The 15298-nt window shown below is 42.5% G+C and overlaps 1 protein-coding gene across 1 annotated transcript in view; it reads right to left on the minus strand.

The window, feature by feature from the left end:
- Nucleotides 1-4097: 4097 nt before the first annotated feature.
- The window catches only part of LOC310780144 (adhesion G protein-coupled receptor L3), a 212853-nt gene continuing 201652 nt past the window's right edge, over nt 4098-15298 (minus strand). Inside the window, exons 20-23 of the mRNA XM_083640702.1 lie at nt 14586-14682; nt 10433-10558; nt 7968-7985; nt 4098-6622 (exon numbers count right to left, since the gene is read on the minus strand). Coding sequence (XP_083496828.1) covers nt 5679-6622; nt 7968-7985; nt 10433-10558; nt 14586-14682 — 1185 coding nt within the window. The 3' untranslated portion in view covers nt 4098-5678. The remainder of the gene's footprint in view (nt 6623-7967; nt 7986-10432; nt 10559-14585; nt 14683-15298) is intronic.

A 15298-nucleotide genomic window follows, 5' to 3' on the forward strand; every position in this document is an offset into this window, starting at 1 on the left:
CTGTTCAGCTCTATTCCCCCTCCTGTGCTGCAATCAGGGGTGGACTGGGATTGTAATTCAGGCCAGGCATTAGATACCAAGCAGGCCAGGCCGATATGGGCCGACGTGCGTGCGAAAAATTTGGGCCGTTTGAAGCCCAATTTGGGCTGTTTGAAGCCATATTTGGGCTGTTTGAAGCCCAATTTGGGCCGTTTGAAGCCCAATTTGGGCCGAGTCCAATTTTACAATGAGATGCACCCACTTTAACCCTGAATAAAGTAATAAAACCACTAGTAAACCAGTAGGCGGCGCCTGGCCTGCTGTTCAGTGAGTGGCCTGACGGGGCACAATTTTTTTTTTTTTTTTTTTTTTTTTTTGCAGGCCAGGCCAGGCCAGGCCAGGCCAGGCCACCGGGCATTTGCCCGACGTGCCCGATTATGCAGTCCGCGCCTGGCTGCAATATTCACAATACCTTTTCTTTAGCATTTGCAGCACGATGAATAGCCTACAGGTGGAAAAATAAAAATAAATACCATCTCCACAATACGTCTAGTCCTCCATTCAGACATAGAATAGTAAAGTATGCACAGCTGGAAGCAAAGTGGTTAATTGCTCAAATCATCTTTTGTATGTTTTTCTATAAACGAACAAAATGTCATAGTAAACATATTGGAATGCATTGGTTTATGAAGAAAAGGAGCAAACAAGACAAACAAATTAATAAGCTATTGGTAGCACAAAGAGGTTCACCTTGAACGAGTGGGACAGGTGAGTGTGAGAGCGGTGAAGTGCTGCAGGAGGCAGGCAGAGGATAGTGGACATTGCCCTTCACTGTCAGCAACAAGGATATCTCTTGTCACATGGATCGTCTAGCGAAACGTCTTGCCTGAGAGAACTTCCTCAGGGGACTGTGGAAAATAAGCTGTTGCTACAATCACAGTCATCTGCTCCAGTGTCTGCTAAAAATGGGCTCTTCAAGTATAAATACATTTGGGTATTTGTTCTGCTATGATAGATTATCCACCTTTTTCACATCAAGGACCCCTAATTTAGTCCACAGTAGGGCCACGGTCGCCCATTTGATGAGATTTTGTCTCTCAGACCTAAATCTGGGAATAGTTTTATTGTTATATATGATTTTGTCCAGATTCAGAATCCCATGACTCTGTATTAGAGAGATAACAGTGAAACTATGATCAAAACAGTCATTTTTCTACATGGTCTAATTGTGTTAAATTAAGTAATAGAGTGACCCTTAACAAATCCTCAGTTTGCTGGGGAGCCCCCTGGTGGTCCCTGGAGCCCACGTTGAGGACCACTGTGGTTTTGAATAAATAAATAAAAATGACTTAAATCCATATATCAACATGCTTAGGGTGGTTGTTTTTGGCTTATGCCATTTAACCACGATCCAAACATGACAAAGGTGTGACAGGTTCCACAGTAGGCCTATGCCACAGCTTTGAGCCTCATGTCAACAATTAACAGCTACAGTAAAACTATACCAATTAAGCATTTCTAAAGTCTCAGCCAATTAAATCTCATATCTCTAATTCTCTGCCTAGCAGCCCCAGCTAAGCTAGGCAGAGAATTATTCTCATGTCATGCAGCTAAACAGCATGGATAAAGGAGACTATATGACTAATTTTTGAGAGACTTATCAGCTTGTCAAAAGATAACTATTCCATGTGCCAGTGAGTATCCCTGTATCGGCAGTAGGAGCATCCCAAGCCAGCAGCGAGCATCATCTCCACGGTCGAGCTTCCCTGGCCTTGATTCCGTACCGCTGTTTACACACAATGGCATTTTGTGCCGCGCAAGCATGTTAGCGGGTAGCAGCAGCAGCAGCAGGGCCTGGGGGTGGCTTATGAGCCCGCGTAATGACTCATTAATAAGGCCAGAGACACTTCTTCAGCACATTCCATGAACTCGCAGCGCTTTGCAAACGCCAGTCAAAGTGATGCTAACTCTCCACGCGAGTCATATCTCTAAAGTGAGGAGCCGGGCGAGCGTATCTGTGAGCCAGAAGCAGCGCCATGCAAGCCCCCCTCCCCATCCTTTACTGCAAGATCCAAACATCTCTCGCCATTTTTCACAATGACTCAGCCATTAATCACTGCACCAACTCAATGAATCTGGGCTCAATTCTTCAATTCAATTTTTTTTTTGCCTACTTGGCATGCAGAATATGCTCAAATATAATACTGTGTAGGCAAACAGTCAAAGAGAAGTTGTGGTAGAAAGTCTGCGACTGCTTATCACAGGCAATGATGATGAATTTAGCATTCTTGGGAGAATGTCTACTAAATAAACCAGGTTCATCGCTGCAGTCGTGATTTCCTCATTTTGGTGATTAAGCTAAAGTTGTAGGTTAATATCATGCTCTTAGTCCACAATACATTGTGTAAAACCATCTATGGGCTAAAATTAACTGCAGTGTTGTACGTGTTTTACAAGCCGATTCATTCACATTCTCAATTCAGTCCTTTAATCGTGTGTGGTTTTACGATTTACAGTTGTGCTTGGGGAGAAAAAAGTTATCTGCTCTCATTAATCTGTTGTTTTCTTTTCATTTCAGTCTTATTTGCAATACTACTTGGACCCCAGGGGCAAATATATTTTCTCTCTCCCCCCCCCAATAACCTTAAGAAAAATCAGTGTTTATTTAACACTGCTTCTTTGAATCCCTCTTCATTGTTTCAACTTGAACCAAAAATGTACCTTTAAACTCTGAAACCCTGGTAGAAATCATAACTGTAGGCTATACTGTAGATGCTGATATGAAGAATCAAGTGGTATGATGCTATATAAACATGCACTGATGACTAAGACAATAGAGAACCAAAGTGAACGTCACTTCCTGCCTCTCTCAGCGTGCCAGCGTAATATGAATGGTGGTGAACGGAGACAGACGTGACTCTTTTTGATTCTGTTTGAATTGTGCCACGGGAGTACACAAACGATAACTTTGCAAATCAAGAAAGTCGCAGTTTGTGGTAAAACTGTGGCACTATGATCATCATCAGTAGCCTATATAAAAGGGAGCTTGGACTCTGTCCCACTGATGACATCGTCAGTGATGTCATAAATTCACACACACACAGTCCCAGTGATGATGTCATCAGTAAAACGTAAAACGTGGATTTAAAGAACATATTTTTTCTGTTTTGGTCCGAGTGAAATGTTCAATGGCCTCTCCCGATTCTAAATATAGCTGAACCGTTTGGTTTGACCAAGTAAAACTATTTTTATAAGCATTTTATGAAATGTCTATGAGAAAATAAATGGCGGATGAAAATCTCTGGTACAGTGCTGAAGCAGGAAGTGACGTTCACTTTGCCTCTCTATAGAGGGAGATGAGTGAATATGACTACTTCCACTTCCTTTTCAACTTTTTTCAAGATTACTTCCTGAAAACACCATTACCTTTTTTTTTTTTTTTTTTTTAGAATATTGCATTTTTTACTTTCCTTTTATCTTACACTAATCTTAGGAGATCTTTAAACAACCCCAGTGTAAAATTCAAACATATTGGGAATTTAATGTAATATAATATTTAAGCATTTTACAATTACAAATGAATATTGTAATGTAGGCATTGTGGTATTTTTGTGTGAAATGATCATATCCCTTTGTGAGATTGTTGTTGTTTGAAAGTCATACTAGATGTCCACCAGTAGCCATGAGTTCCACTCAGTATGTCCGTTACAGTAAGCTAACACTACAGTATAAAATAATGAAATGCTGTGAGTGAAGCGTTTCCTCGGCGGACAAAGCATACCTACCTCTCTCTCTCTCCATGCTTCTCCACTTGATAGATGGCCTTGGTGACTTTCATCACTCCTTCACAGAGCACTGTTCTCAATCTCATGTGAAATATATCTGTAAGGAATTCATAGGTTACGCCAGCAATGACATTTCAACATTTATTACAGTAAGTTTATGAAATCAGTGCTTTCTGTTGTAAAGTCGACCGGAGCGAGCAGAGCAGAGCACATCCGATGCTGCTGGGCTAAAGTTACAGGGCTTTTGGCACTGGCATATAAAGAAGGCTAATGAGGGATATTAAGTGTTCATTAACAAAAGAATCAATCGTTAGCTCATTTGGAGGTCCTCAGTCTTTTTCCCGAAAGTGTTCCAAGACCCAGACAAAACACCAGCACGTTTGTCATGTCTATGTGATAAATCTTAATCAGTAATTTATTTGTTGGCAAACAAGTTTCACTGTTACAACAAATATTAGTTATGAGGTCATTCAACTTGGAAACCAATACAAAAAGGAATAAATAAAAAGCCATAACCATAGGCGGTAATAAAAACGTATCTGTGCCACTAAACTTATTTACCTCCGTTATCCACTTTGTTATTCTTTTAAACAAATAAATAAATATCTTTTTTTTCCCCTTGAGGAAGAAAAACAAAAACACTTCCAGTTTTTCTCACTCCAAAAGCTCTCTCTTTAATAAGTAAAACAGCCGTCTTTCTTTTTGTACAAGTGCCTACTGCTCATCAATATTCACTTTGTTCTCTTTCTGAGAAGCACGAGCGTCTTCTGAATGCCAAAAAGAAGAAATGCACAAAGCACTTTGCACCTTTCCGAGGGACACCTCATGATTAAATTGATGGACACTTAGGACTGATTCTGCCCCCCCATCAGCGATCACTGAATCAGAGTTCTCCTACCTATACAGTGAAAACACAAATCATAACGGGAACCGAAACAGACCTGAAAACAAATGGTGGATACGTTGCACAAAAATGTCTGTACGATAAGTGTTTTGTTGTGATTCTTTTTGTTTTGTTATTTCATTGCTTGTTTGGATGGTTGTTTCTTGGAAAATGATGAAAGAGAGGGAAAAAACAAACTGGAATCAGAAAATCAGAGAGGCCAGCACAACAGAACAAAATTGCTCCTAAACACTACATTTACAGAGACAAATGGTTTGGGTGGAACAAAATAAGCATACTATTATGTGCAATGCTAGTATCTGTACAATTACATAGAAATATCTCATAATTCTCTTATTAGTTTTTTTCTCCCTCTTTTAACAACTGTTATTACAGTAAAACGAAACATTAAAAAAAAACAGCTATGCTCCAAAGCATACGATCAATAATTCCTTCATGGTAATTGTTCAAAATCTGTTTTTTTTGTTGTTTTTGTTTGTTTTTTCATTGCAGGGACACACAAAATGTGCTGCAACTCACCAAAGAGGAAGAAAATCTGTCAAAAAGTCAATATCGATACAGAAGTATAATAAAATAGTCTTTTTTAATTTCCCATTTGTTCTGTACTCTACACATCAAATAGTTTTTGGGCCATTTGTAGTTCCTTTGGACTGTCCCGACTCCATCTCCCAGACTTAAAAATCCAGCACGAGTACTTGTCTCTTTTCACACCGAGACACAACGTAATGGGGGTTTGAGCCTCTCACAAAAGAGAAACACAACATCAACAGCTTCCCGCATGTCTAACCAAAATTTAGTCACATATTAGCCACCGGACGCAGCGATTAATATAGTATTTCTGGTCAGTAATAGCAAGAAAACAGTTATTTGCTCGGCTTCAGTCTTCAGGACACAGAATAAAAAGAACGGCTACCACTGCCAACGACTGATCGAACAATGGGACACGGGGAGGAGAAGAGGACCACGGTAATAGAGGGGGACACTGGAGGGATGGTGGCGGGTGGTTGGGTCTATAGACTGGTGACCAGGTGCGAGGGCTCCTGGTGGGCCTCTTCGGGGGATAGATCCTCTTTGTTGGGGGGCACGATAAAGCCGTCGCTGCTGCCCCGCCCTAGGTGGTAGTAGGAGTGCAGCTGGTGGAGGTGGTTACGCGAGCCCAAGTTGGGCATGCTCTTGTAGTAAACGTCGTCCGAGCCGGCCTCCGGGCTCTTGGCGTCCCCGGCGTCCTTGGAGCCGGATGCTGCGGACACGTCGGTCAGGCCGGCCAGCATGGGCATGCTGGTGTAGAGGGAGTCTCTCTGGTGGTTGTGGCTGGGTGACGAGCCCTCGTCCTGGGTGTGCTCGTTGGTGAGTAGGGGGAAGAAACTCTCACTGTTCTCCTGGGGGATCCTCCTCCGGGACGAGGAGGTGCCGGTGGCCGTGGAGAAGGGGTGGTGGGTGAGCGGGAGGGGAGGCGGCGCCGACGGGTGGAGGTGATTGTGGAGGTTGTCCACCGTCTGCAGGGAGGGCGGCGGCCGCTGGGGCAACAGGGGGGCGTTGGACTCCTCGCGGATCAGCTCCAGGCCCAGGCCCTCGTCGTGGTGCGGCCCGAAAGAGGAGTGGTCGTCCAGGCCCAGCGCCGCGTTCAGGCCCATCCCCACGCCCAGGCCCAGCCCGTAGCCGCTGTCCTTGCCGCCGTTGCTGACATTGTTGACCAGCTTGTTCATAAGGTTCCGGTTCTGCTCCGCCGAGCGCTCGTGGGTGTTGTTGAGGTAGGAGGGGATGTAGTTGGAGGTGAGCTCTTTCAGAATCTTCTTCTCCAGGGTGGTCTCCTTGTGGTTGTAGCCCCGGTCGATGATCTGGACGCAGTCACTCATGTACTCGGCGCTGGCAATGCTGTAGCTGTTGCCATGGTTACCATTCAGTGGTAGAGTATCCATGACACTTGTATCCCGGGCATTGTTCAGGATTCCCTCTGGAATGACAAACACAGGTTGGGTTGGGGGTACAGTAATAATAATAATATAATAATAATAATAATGTGAGAGAATGGTTACATCTGATACGATCTAATTAGCATGGCTAAATGTCAGCCATTTTTTACCCCCATCAAAATTAGCACTTTTATTCCAACAAGTACTGTAAGGTCATCTGCAGCTCTATAAAAAGCACTGTGTGGACAGTAAAAACCCTACAGTATTTGATTAAGCAATAATGTGTATATTAAAAGACTTCATTAATATCTATCATACACACTTACCTTGTTAATGTAAAACATAAGCAGAAATCTGTTTCTCAGACTAGTGTCTATTACTTTTAAAGTCTATCTACCAAATTCATGTGTGGCCAAAGTGACAGAGATGAAAACACGGATATGTGTGTGACACCCATGTACACAAACAAGCAAGCACAGCACAAGAACACAACATGTATGCACACAGTCCAAGCACAGACTCAGATCACAGCCATGCACTTAACACTCAAAGTGACAGACAAACTCCAGCACCCACTAGAGATTTGGACCCCAGCCATAGTGTCCCCATACGAGCGTTATAATGTAACTATATGACCCAAAAGAATAATCTGATGTCTGCTGTATCCATGGCAACTTAGTGTCTTTCGAAAGGTGAACAAATGAAAATATGTCAGAGTAAAGCCAAATTGATGGGAAAAGACTTTCTGTTCTCTCTGTTGCATGATTTCAATGTCAACGTTCAATTCAATGTCAGTGCAGGTTTGAGAGGATGATTCAAACTTCGGCCCCAGACAAGGCCATGCAGCTTGTTAGAAGTGCAGTTTAGCCATTTGAAAATTGAACAAGCTTGGATTTGGAGACTCCAAAACTGCAAAGTGAATGGTAAAAAAAAAGATGCATGGACAAAGTCATAGCTGTATGAGATCAATTTCACCTCGTTGCTCAGTGATAATTAAGTTGGCTGCTCATCTGCTGAGGTGACAAAGTTTGAATGCTTTGATTGGCAGTGGACACGTTTAATGTTCACACTGTGATATCAAATGGGCCAATGATTTTTGGTTGCATGTATGAAATAACATTATCCTTGAATCCCTCCCGCCCCCCACATACACACATCTAGTAGTTGAAACTACAGTGAGCAGTGCAATTCAAATTGGGTTTTAGACTGCTTTTCACAGGTCTTGCTCGAAATGGTTGAGGGCCATTTGTTATTAAAAAAAAATAGTATTACTTCCAAAGGGAATGATTTTTTTTTTTCATTAGCCCTTTGTCAGCATAGAGTGAAAAGAAAGTAAAACCGAAGTCAATTACATTTGGTAAGCAATGTTTAGTTTGACTCCCATACTTGTCTCTCTGTAGGGCTCTTTTAGGGACAGCATGAGGGAAAGGAGGGAAGAAAAGAAAGACACAATAAGCATAACAGTGACAGGTAGCAGAGAAATGTGCACACACACTATGCTGATGACGCATCAAGAAAATGTTTCCGCAATGCAATTTCTCCTTTTATGTCACCGTGCACATTTTGCGGAAACCCGCAGAAATGACCAGAACATATCCATTACCAAATAGAGATATTGAAAATAGTACTTTTTTGTTTACAGGATAATGAACACTATGGGTATAATAACAGCTATTTCACAGAGAGAACTAAGATGTCAGCAGTCAGATTGATCTCAGAATTAAATTGATGCTTGTTCAAATGTTGTTTCTATATATAGAGATCGGATATTATTGGTAAATCCTCTGCTCAGTTGTCCAATTGATCAATATTGTAGAATACAAGTTGCCTCTAGAGAGCTTTGTTACTTTGTCTCCCGATAAACTGCTGAATTAATAGTAGCATAATTGCTATTTTACCTTATCAAGTGCGTTGCATAAGCCCTGACTTACTTACTGTAGTTATTTGAGTTATTATCATTTGAGTTATTTAGGGATTTGCAATTGGTAAGATTAAACTCGTTTCAAGTTTCATGGAACTATTCCAGTATTATGTACAATAGAGACAGTGCATAAAATAGGCCATGACCACCGTGGGGGGAAATCAGTGCACCACTCTCCATTCACTTTGTGTGAGTGAAATGCACATTATTTTCATTATTCCCTAAATGAAATGTGGCTAAAAGCTGTAGTGTGCATGGTGGGATTCACAGCCAAGAAACTTCAAAACAACAAATTACATTTTTTTTGTGCTCGCGAGCAAAACAAGGAGGCGTTAAGAAGAAAAATGTGGATTATTCCGGCTGTAAGGAGAGAGGCGCTGAAAGTGGCTCGTGGTGGAAGAGGGTGAAACTTTGGCAGAGTAAATATACATACAGTATCATGTGGAGAGTCTTTTGCCACTGTAAGTTACCAGTAATTATCTAGTTATATTCTTGGTGGAAAAGTACTGAGAAATCTCACTGTCTCGTTAGCTAAGGTAATTAACAACAATCCACTTTAATAATCAGGCATCGCTCAAACTTCGCTGTGTTTCAGATTTTTAAATATTAAGTGAAATGATTCAAAGTCAACTTATTATTTTACCTGGTGATTAAAATAAGTTATGGGGAATTGAAAGTATTTCACTTCAGGTCACTGGGTGGGATAATTGATCCAGATTTATTGGAGTAATGAAAAAGGACATTGATGGAGGTCAATTAAGTTCAGTCTGTTGGTGGCAGCAGTGTGCCGAAATAAGTCTTTGACAGACTTGTCTACTCCCAAACAGGAAAAACCTCGTCAGGCTGTCCGTATCCGAAAATATTTCCTCCGGATCGCCACTGTTGCCAGTTTGTTAGCGATATTGTTTCCCCCCACGGTGGGCATGGCTTTCTCCGCAGTGTCTCTATTTGTAAAACTTAGTTAAGCTGCCTTAAAATGTGGAACTAAATTTGTTTCAAAAGTATGAAAACATTGTCAATATCAAGCAAATCATTTCAAATTGAGAGCAATATGTTTGTCTCTGTTCTTAGGTGCGTTGTTTTGATCTTGAGATTATTCTTATTCTTTGCTATCAAAATGGTTTTGCTCTCAATTTGAAATGTTTGTTCGAGAACTTCTGAAACAAATCTACCGGTAATTCCAGAGCAAATGATTACAACTATTATTTTCCAAAGATAGCTCTGTTTCCTTAATTTAGTCAACATTCTGTTTTGTCATTTGAGCTATTTTGGTTTTGGTTCATTTTGGCATTTTTGGGTTGTCATTTTGTATTTTATTTGATTCATGTTTGACAATCCAACAGAAACATTTAAAAAAAGAACAAGAATAAAAGTAAAAACAGAGAGACAGAAGACACGGCAGACAAGCTTCTTTGACAACATCAGAGCACAATCTAAACTGACGTCTGGTGATGTATCTGGCTCCACAGTGTCACAGTGCCATTCTCCATTTTTAAGGATTTTCTCATTTTTGAAAACTGCGTAATTTCATGTCGGCCAAGCAGCAATGAGAGAGTGTGACTCAAGGTCGTGTGACTGAATGGCACGTCCCGACCAGAAGCCACGATACACCGCCGAATAAAACCCCCACAGCAACACAAAACTGTAGGAGTTTTATGATAAAGCTACAGTTGTTTTTTTTATTGATGCTAACAGACAACATCTAGAGCAGTGTTTCTTAATCAAAGTCCTGTAAAAACCCACAAGGGTGAACACTGGCATTCCGGCTCAGTACAAGTCCATTAAATTCAACCCGCCAATAATGACGTCCCCAACTTTTATGCCCTGGGCAGGAACGGAGATGTGCAACCTTTAAAAGGTTCCCCATGACCAGGCGTTAAGAAACACTGCCCTAGCCACAATGTTAAAGAATGAAAAGAAGCTAGCACACCTTGCGTGTTGTACATGCCCAGAGGGTTGTTATAGACTGCCGATTCCCCAAGCAATGTATTATAGGGATTGTTAGTGCCATGAGGACGCAGGAGTGCATTAGGTATAAGATGGTTAGCCATAGCCCCTGGAGCAGCCAGAGAGAGACAGAGTGAGGCAGAGAGGGGGACAGAGGAGGACGAGAGCGTGGGGACAGATAGGTAGGTGGGTAGTGAGGTGTACACAGAGAGAAAGAGAGAGAACACACGTATCAGTCAGGCAGATGCAGCTGAGTAATGGCAGCCATTAACATTCAAATGATCACACGATCATTAGTGCGAGAGGGGTTCTGCTACAGGGGGAGTGGGCGGAGCCAGACTGACATAGGCTTAATGGGACCGATGGACAGAGTGTTAAGTGTGTCGTTGGCTGTTAGCGTTAAACCCGCCGTGCGCCACATTCAGACACAGCGCACACGTGTTAGCAGACACAGAGAAGCGCCGACATCGGCAAACACAAGACAGATACGGTGACACGCCTGTGCTAGACTTAAACAAGACAATGCAGTCATCACACACTGATGGCCATTACAATTTAAGTCATCCTGCCTCAAATTCTTCTAATCGCTTCTTTTGAATCATCTTGAAACTCTGCGGTGGTCCCATCCACTGTATAGTAAGTCCCTTTTCCCCCCTTTTTTTTGTTACAGCATGCCAGTGTTGTAGTCGCGTTGACACAGACTCCTGGATTCATTTTTAGGACTTGTGACTCGACTTGGACTTGAGTACTGATGACTTGGATTTTTTTTTTTTTGTAATAGGCCCTAATAATTTGGCATACGAAATTGATGCTAGCTATATTAATACCGTGACATTATGAAATTTCGTGCAAGTGCAGGCACGTGTGTTCCACCTACACGTGGATTCACGCTCACGCTCAGCAACTCCGGACTCGAACTCGGACTCAGGGAATGGGGACGCGACTCAGATTCTTCTTTAGTGACTTGGACTCGAACACTGGGTCGGGTCTCGAGACTCGACTCGTCCTCGAGACATACTGTATGTGTGACTTGACCACAACACTGCAGCACTGCACTCCCACCGTCTCTCTCTGCCACCATTACTCCAGCTTATGGCAGGTATTGTCAGTGTTACGACCCAAAGTGCGAGCATCTTTTCCAGGGCGCTCCTTCAATCTCTGCCAGGGTCAGAGGTCACATCTGGTATCCTTCTCTTGTGTATTGTTACTGAATCAAAGTGCCTCCATGTGAAACCGCATGTCTCCTTTGGTCAACATTGCATTGCTTTCTGCTGGACTTCATCTTTCAGCCTTGCCTCCTTTGCACAAACAGGGCAGAAGCTCATTTTCTATTTAGGGCGATGGTCGTCCTCAGATAGTTGCTGCTAGGATCTGGCTGGGATGACTCATTCGTTTTCCAAGCACATACCACCACCCTACCAAAATATGCTTTTCAGACGGAGCCTGTGATTATCTGTGGATTTGAAGGCGGCAATCTTCAATATGAATGGGGGCCGATTCAATGACATATGCTTTCTTTCACTGGTGACAAAAAAATTATAATTTATTTTGTTTGACTACATCACGCTGAATATCAAGCGTGCTGAAAATATTTGCCACATTCACACATTCACTTCCTGTTTACAAGGCTTTCTCTTTCGTCAAGGTGACATCTGATTATTATTCTTTTTTAAATTCAGAGCATATCGCGATGGTACGTGCGTGTGCCTTCCCCTATGCGCCGTGCCCGAGTGGGTAAACATCTTTTATCTGAGCGAGAGCAATTAGTTCTTCCCGTAGAAAATACTGTTCTTTTTCCAGTGCTCTGAATCTGTCATACAGATGGGGAGAGGGAGAGAGACTTCTTTAATATTGCTCTTTAAATGTCCCCTTTTAAAAAAGACAAAACTTGAAGAAAGTGCTGTATGATTGACTGAACATAGAATAAAAGAGAGTGGTTGAAATGAGGTTAAGATCGTTTCAGTGGCGTTCTAATTTCGAAATTCAAAGAAATTCAGTATATTCTCGCGATGGGACTAGAAAAGAATAACAGCATCACTTAAACTCCTCCTTTTCTCTTCATCTCTGTTTTCTCTCTGTTAAGTATCAATAAGAACGCATGTATTTATTCAAATATTGTTTTGGTGTAATCAGAAATGTATTATTTCTTGTTATTTCTTGTTGCTGTTGTTTTCGCACGCTCTAATTACAGATTATTCCTAGAAAAAACAAAAAATGTCCCATGCCAGATCCCCGCTTATTGTGCCTGTTTGATCAATTGGACCGTTTCCAAACGGATTTTGTAGCAATAATCGCAAAAGCCGGAATAAATTGAACGTGCAATAATGCTATCAAGATGATTGCGTGGCTCCCTCTCAAGAGGGGCGCCGCGAGGGGCGTGTCAGCCCCGCGCTCTCGTGTGCGAGGAGGGGAGACGCCGGGTGCGGGGGAACGAGGAGAGGACAAGTCAGGGAGAAACGCTCGCCCCTCTGCACATAATAACTCCATAATAACAACACAGGAGCAGCGCTGGGGTTAAGTGCGATTCTATTTTGCATCTGTTCGTTATAATCCTCTTGCCAAGCGCCGTCCGCTGAGATGACAGGAAGTACTTCCCAGCAGCAGACTCGCCGGCTCAGATCCAGCCTGCTGAGAGGCCGGGGGTTGTAAAATTTTTGATCATAATTTCCATTGTCTCCCCTTGTCTCTCTCATGTGAAAAGATCTATGCTTTTCCTCAACTCCTGACCCACCTCCACGTCGCCCTCCTCCTCCCCGCTCTCTCCACCCCGATCGCAGCCTCCTCGCCACGGATAAAAGCTGTGTCTGTTGATGGTGCTAAGCTGAGTGCCTAATTATTGAGATCTTGACACTTCCTCCCGGTGTCGAACATTAATCCGTCATTGTAACGATGCATTAGTGTCTACGCGAGCAGGAGCCCAGAGCAAATTTAGAGAGAGAGAGAGAGAGAGAGAGAGAGAGAGCAGCCTCTATCAGGAGATGCCATGAGTGCGGAGAATGTCAGCGAGCGAGCCAGGACGCTATTTGCTGCTACGGCGAATATGTAGCCCGGGGTGTCTGGTGTCTGTTTTCCCTGTAACTTAAGAGACTCACGAGTCAACTCTGTTCACTGGGCTACTGTCAAACACATTATGGTCGCACTTTGTAACGTGACGTTCCAAAGGGGGGATTCTGAAATCCACCGGATCGATTTTTAGGTCGTTATTCTGCATGGATCTTCTGAAAATATGCCAAGATTGTTTTCAGTTACAGGGGGTTTTGGAATTGGATGTGATGGATTGAGTGAGTGAGTGGGGGAAAAAGAAATACATAGCTATACATCATTTACAGAATACATTGTACTGGACACCCCTTAAATGACTAGATAATACACATAATTTGGTGGTGATTCAATATTACAACTGATTTGACAAACTATTTTCCATCACAAAATGACACCAGAAAAAATATCTTATCCTTTCAAGCTCTGGCTTGTATTTTCAATCACGTTTCGCCCTCATTCGGGCAAACTTGTTGACAAATGCATTCGATTTCAGTGCTGCAGCGCTGCCGCTATCAATACCCTTTTCAATTCCAAGCAATGGTTTTGATGCAACATAAATACTTAATTTCCAATATTTGGGAAGCCACTTCAATATTTGGTGATAATTAACTTGGGGGTGGAGAAAAAAATGTGTTTTATTTGGAGTGTGCTTGTTCTAGGGATTAATTATTATTTGCAGTATAACTTAAGCAAACTACTCTGATAGCAGATAGCAGGGCCCATTATGAGCAGGTGGGTGGAGGTTTGCCCGTCACCGTTTTTTGCACTCTTGAATGATTATATAACTACAATAAATTGAAAATGTATTTATATTATTTATATTTATTTGGTGAATAACCAGACTCAAATCAGCCTCATCGCTCCATGGCTGACATGCTTAGAGGACATCTGAGATGGAGGTCTGCGTATTTGCCGTGTTGGTGCTGGTGGCTCACCTGGTAATGCGCATACTACACTACAGAGGTGGATCGGACCCGTGGCCCGTTGACACATGTTCCCTCTCTCTCTCTCTCTCCCTCTCTATCTACCTACTGTCCTGTCAAATAAAGATGTAAAAAAAAAAAAAAAAAAAAGTTTGTCATGGGACCAAGTACCTCTGTTGAGTGATGCAGAGCTGTTGATGTCGCCGGTCATGAAGGAGGACTCGGACTGTTTTCTGACCGTGTCGTTCCACATTCGGCGGATGCGGCTCTGCGGAGACAAACACATCCTCAGTGACAGAGCTCAGCAGTGACGTCAGTTCTGTTCTGTTCTGTTCTGTTCTGTTTATAGCCCCTTATCACACAAGCTGTGTAATCTGTTTCTATATATATATCTCTATTTTTTATAGATTTTTTTGTGTTTGGTGTTTGTTGTTCTATGCACCCCCAAGAGATGAGTCCTGAATAAAGTTTGAATTGAATTGAAATTTAAGCATGTTTCAAAGGGCTTACAGCATCATATCATATCATAACAGTATACTACATCATATCTACAGTACACACAACATACAGTAGCTGATATGTATACAACATAGTACACATTTTACTACATTGCATTACGATGCTACACAAACACAGCGTATCTTTGGACTGGGGGAGGAAACCGGAGCACGCGGGAGAACATGCAAACCGCACACAGAAAGGACCAGGGTGGAGATTCGAACCCACAACCTCCTTGCTGTGAGGCGACAGTGCTAGTAACCACTGAGAGAGAGACCTAACCCTAACCTTAACCCAGTCTGCACTTAGAGGTAGGGCTGGCCGATATGGATCAAAAATCATAAAGATGGAGATTTTTTGATAGATAATCACCAGTAATGTGGATA

This window comes from Poromitra crassiceps (assembly GCF_964638095.1).
Source record: "Poromitra crassiceps genome assembly, chromosome: 7".
Lineage (NCBI taxonomy): Eukaryota > Metazoa > Chordata > Actinopteri > Beryciformes > Melamphaidae > Poromitra > Poromitra crassiceps.